The 5656-nt window shown below is 49.7% G+C and overlaps 1 protein-coding gene across 1 annotated transcript; it reads left to right on the forward strand.

Moving 5' to 3' along the window:
* The first annotated feature begins 3261 nt into the window (after window positions 1–3261).
* LOC121590325 (antigen 5 like allergen Cul n 1-like) lies at window positions 3262–5029 on the forward strand. The gene has a single exon (XM_041909904.1). It carries the CDS (start codon window positions 3556–3558, stop codon window positions 4348–4350), a length of 795 nt encoding a protein of 264 aa, XP_041765838.1. The 5' UTR covers window positions 3262–3555; the 3' UTR covers window positions 4351–5029.
* The last annotated feature ends 627 nt before the right edge of the window (window positions 5030–5656 follow it).

The following is a 5656-nucleotide window of genomic DNA, read 5'->3' on the forward strand; positions in this document are numbered from 1 at the left end:
TAGCAGCGTCACTGGAACTACCAAAAAGCCAGCCACTGTGGAAACCCTGCGATCGCGGATTCAAATGATAAACTACCAACTGTCAGCCCATTTATTCCACACTAATGAGCAAAGCCGTTCCCTCCCATCCATCATTCGCAGCTTAAAATTCGCCTCTTCCGCTTTTCGCGCGCCTGGGAGTAAACAAAACTGCAAAACTGGTGGGCGAAGTAAGCTGTCAGTGCTGCACACATTTCGTGCCTCGGGATTTCCCGTGCGCAGTCGCAAACGAGCGGCGAGCGAGCACTACGAGGGAGTAATTAATCGATTGCGTTGCTGATGGGGCATTAAGTATAAAACACTTCTTGTGTAGGGGTTTTTTTGTTGCTTTTGCATTGGCAGCATTTCGCAGGCGGCGGAATCTGTGAGGACCTATTTTTGGTTCCGCAACGTTCTTTGTTGGTTTATGATGGTACGCTCCTTCGTAGCAGTAGCAGTTTCCAGGGGCAACGGCAACTGATGCAGATGTTGCGTCCCACTACACACACGCGTCTGTGACCTGCATCTAAGGGGCCTCTAGAGGGATCTTTAAATTATGCCACCCTATCCGCTGCCTCGGTGCTTCTTCATTCATGCGCGGTGCTTTCGAAAGAGCTGATTGGAACAACAAACACACCAACGTGTCATATTTGCGAACCATTTATCAGCACCAGGTAAGATCGCAGATCCAGGTCCAGCGATGCTTAAAACTGGGCGAGTCTCCGTGCATGCGTTGAGAACGAAGTACGTCAGTTCGAAAGCCGGATGATGGGAACAGTTTACCTTTCCCAAGCAACTGTGCGGTCCTCTTCTAGCCGGTGCGGTAGAGACACTTTCGCATACGACACACAACGATTCCACGAACGCACCCGAAACCCGGTTTCGGTTTCGGTGGCAGAAAGGCGTCTGCGTCACGCGGTGAGTTCATTACCCTGCGCCAGCGGCTAGATCCGTGCCGATCATCGGCAAACACTAGCGCGCACCACCATCCCCATCATGGGCAGTAAATATCTTCGGCAGCCCATCGGCAGATGTTTCGTGCCGCTTGATCCTCTTCCCAACCTTTCTTTCGGCCATCAACTAGCACCCTCTCGCCCTGTCTGTCTCTCTCTCTCTCTCGCTTTCGCTTCTCGCTGGTGTATGATTAACAGAAAAAGTGTGCAAACAAGTAACGAAAATGTCACCGAATGCTAACCAGTGAGAATGATGGTGTGGGAAGGATTGATTTGCTGCTTCTTCTGCGTACATAGCTTCAACAGTTTCATTCATAGAATAGTGAAGTGGAGCCAAAAGTGTGAATGAAGGTACAGATGAAATCGAGTACTCGTTTGATGCTAGGAGTTCCTTCTAGCTTGGAGTTTCAAACTACTATCAAGATATTATAGACGAGCCAGTTGTTTTTAATTGCCCAATATCTAGTTCTTCTAGAACAAAAATGACTTGATCTAGATGACATCAATGTACTTGTCATTATCTTATTTGGAACGCCAATTATAGTAAGTCTAGTCATCGCTAGCTTTTTTTAGAGCAACTGGTTAACCATGACATATGATTGAACTCACGGCCACATCATCATGAGTATTATTCTCTTTCCTGGTATTGTAGGAGCCGGTGCGTCTACCCATTGTAACTCTTGGCTGTCCTTGAACTTTCCCTCAATACGGACAGGTTTGACAGAGATTCTCAATTTATCTCTACACATGATATGATGTCGCAAGAGGCCGCATAAGTACAGCACAAACTAATGAAAACTCCTAAGAAATGCAAATAAGTACCAGCAGATATTATTCCCCAGGTCTTCAAAACGCTGCCATCAAATCAAATACTTTCGCGCTACAATTTCGTAAAATGTCACAGAATTTGAATTAGACAGAACAACCATCACAGCGATTTGAGCATAACGAGGGGTTCCCCACGTTCCCCCTGGAGATAGCGGTTTGCTTTCTGGATCTATAAGATTTGGGTCAAGCTTAACTACCTTGAGCGTTCGATGGAAATATTAAATTCGTGCTGTTACGAGGTTTTACGCTAACCTATCGTATAGAGCTAGCGCACTTTCTTGTATCTATGTGACCTGAAGTGATCAATGTTTAGACTTAGAATTTTTAATAGCTTCTCTTTTTTATATAGTTGAGATGTGACGTGGCCAGTAAAGCACATTGTATTGGAGAGCCTGTCTTAATTCTTAATTCTTGATGTTCAATACACTCTCTAATCCAACTCTGAGACAGTAAGGATTCTTGAGTAAGCAATGACCCCCAGTGAATCTATCAATAATACAGGTTATCAGGATAGACCAGTACACTAATGTCTACTAAAGATGTGTATACTAATAAAGATGCAAGAAGAGCTCGTCACATAGACCCCAACTAGTAGACAACCTGGGATATACTACCTTTCCTGAAATGGAGATCTACCGACCTGATGCCAACAAACTTCCAAACTAAAACACCCTCTAAAATAGACCGGCCTCTACCCACCAGCTCGTTCGCGTCTTCGAAATCTTTCACCCCAATCTCCCGAAAGATGAGTAAGCTAATCAACCTTTTAAAATGCCATAGCGAGCCGGGACCACCATCAGTATGCAAATATCGGGCCGTGCCGTCTTCTCGCGTCCTCTTTGAATCAGGTCCCGCCAGACCCGCCCGACCCGAACGCTCTGTCATCGATACGGTGTCACAACTCCGTCCATCCATCAACTCCCATTTATTACCTTCGGCCCAGTAAAAGAAACTCCAGCGCAACCGTCCAGGCCGAAGCCAGCAGCGACCTGCCGGGCCGGGATCTGCAGGTGTTAAGCCCAGCTGATTCGAACACTGGAAGGTGTGCGGGACAACGCCAGCAATCAAACGAATCGCACCCACTGACCTTGGCACTCCAGTGCCAGAGTGTCTCGGGAGGGCATTACTTTCCCGATACAGTTACATTAGCATCTTCGTTGTTGCTTTTTTGTTTGTTTGTTCTCGCCTTTGGTGACATCGAACCGATTCGGCAGTCAACCGCGGATGACTAAACCACGGCCACCCGAGACCTGAGCCCGCTGATTCTGGTCGTGCGATCGGAGAACCGGTTTCGCCAAACCTGTGGGGCAAGCCAAGAATACAACACAAAAAAGAAAAGCTACGAATTGGCCTTGTGGTTGGAGCGCGATTTCCGATACTCGTTCGCGTTATCACACGTGCGGGCGACTTCCCGTGGTTTGGAAATTTTGGGGCTAAAATCCCGAACCGCTCGAGCCTCTCACTTCCCCACCCGCTTCCCCAACCCGTTCTGGTATCTTCCTGCGGCTCCGGATCCGGTTTCGCACAGGGCGGCGGGTTGTGTGTGCAAGACCGTCCCCACCATGCTGGGCGAGTTTCGCACCATGCTGGAGCACGGCACCGTTCTTGGCAGCATCGTCACCGTCAGTCGCTGCTCGCAGCTCGTGCTAAGTGTGTGTCGTGCCTGCTTTTGCCCCCCCCCCGAGGGTCGGTAGTACCAGCACCAGGACGTGGGACTTGCCCCGTGGAAGGAACTTCCCCGAAGCAGCCGTCTGTGATGGCAGGATCGACGCACCGGCTGACGCTGGGCGGTGGCATGGTGCTGCTGCAGGTGCTGATACTACTACTACTGCTGCTGCTGCCCGGCCATCGCTCCCAGACGAGCAACTACTACTGCCAGCGGAGCATCTGCCCGGGGGGCGATGCGCACGTCGGCTGCTACGCGGAGCTGCCGTTCGGCAAGTCCTGCCAGGGCCAGAAGCCGCAGCTCGTGCCGATGACGCCCGAGCGGAAGGCGATGATCCTGCAGCAGCACAACCGGCAGCGGCAGCGGCTCGCCCTCGGCACGCTGCCCGGGTACGGGCCGGCCTACCACATGCCGCAGCTGTACTGGGACGACGAGCTGCAGTACCTGGCGGAGGTGAACGCGCGGTCCTGCGTGTACGCGCACGACCACTGCCGCAACACGTACAGCTTCCCGCGGGCCGGCCAGAACATTGCGATCATCCGCCATTTCGGCCTGAACCTCACCAAGGAGTCGGTGTACACGTACATCATCGACCACTGGTACAACGAGTATCCGCTCGCGACCACCTTCGTCGACCAGTACCCGGTGAACTACGTCGGGCCGGAGTTTGCCCACTTCACGCAGATCGTCAACGACCGGGCGGTGCGGATGGGCTGCGGCATGGTCAGCTGGGAGACGTACAACGGGTACGTCTGGACGAACGACTATCTCGTGTGCAACTACGGCTACTCGAACGTGATCGGCGACCGGTCCTACACGAAGGGACCGGTAGCGGCCGGCTGCACGACCGGCCGGAGCGTCGTCTATCCTGGCCTCTGTCTGTGAACCGATCTCTCTCTCTCTGTCTATCTCTCCCTCTCTCCCTCTCTCTCTCGCTCTGTCTCTCTGGTTGGCGGAAGCGCTGCAAGCGGAAGAGTTGTCGAAGGCAATCAACGCAAGGGAAGAGTAGCAGGAAACCGTTCCGATGCTAATTTCTGCAAAAGCACACCCTACGATCTCGTCGGACGCTCTTCTACTCTGTCGGTGGGGACGGCGCGCTGCTCAGCTGCTTGGAACGGTCTTATCAGGCGTGACCGGGCAGGTGTGACTGACACTCTCACCTTCAATATCGCATCGCATCAACCATTCAATCCATTCGTGACGTGTTGCAGCTGTTATAGGATGTTGTAGCTGCCGTTTTGTTGTTGTGTTCGTGTAATGTAGCTGTTTGGAGTATTCATTAAGTAATATTCGCCCATGACGAATGCCAGTTATCATAACCTTGCGCGTGTGTATGTGTTAGAGTGTATGTGTATGTGATTGTACGTGCGTGTGTGTGTCGAAGCTCATTTCATTCATCTCAACTCTGCGCTTCTGTTGTAGCCAATAATAAATAAGACCTGACTCACGGGATAGCTAAAAGCATTGTTACTGGCAGAAAAGAAAAATAAATCTCCGCTTCCTAACCCCCCCGTTCTTTTCGACATATACCGAGGCTTTAACGGGCGGAGAAGGAAGAGGCAAACGCTACAAAAAGAGTTTCATTTCATTCTTCCCTTTGCCTTTTTTCCGTTGGTGGTCTACGTCTTGCCGATTTGCTCGTTGTCGCGTTTAGATTTGAAACGCTAATTTCGTTTAGGCTGCGTACTTGTTAGCTGTTTGCACTTTGGCTGCCACGTATGCAGCCATTTGGGTGGGAAAGCTTTGCCAGTTTGTATACCAGTTGCATGCAGGCAGTGCGAAATTGTATGCGAGCACTGCTTCAGACTGTTATACTTTGGAAAGTAAGGCTGCGCTCTATGATGCATTGAGCAGGTCGAGCATAACATAGCTTCTAGATTTCGATTACGTGATTGCAAACCTTTAGAAATTGCTAGCATAATTCCACTATCAATATTAAATTTTCCATCGAGTAATTGGGATTCGATTCTTAGGAACTTTGTATAAGGTTGCTATGCATTTAAATGTACTCAGCAACGGGTTACTGAGGTAACAAAAAACTAAAACTATACATTTACGCTCAATTTGCATGATCTGCATCCTAAGAGATGTTTTTTCAAACCTTTTTTCTAAAAGACATTTTTTTTTAAACCGTTTACGAGCCTTAATAAACAATATTATGCTATTTTTGAGTGTTGTTCAACTGTAAGTA

The sequence above is a fragment of the Anopheles merus genome, chromosome X (genome assembly GCF_017562075.2).
Source record: "Anopheles merus strain MAF chromosome X, AmerM5.1, whole genome shotgun sequence".
Taxonomy (NCBI): Eukaryota; Metazoa; Arthropoda; class Insecta; order Diptera; family Culicidae; genus Anopheles; species Anopheles merus.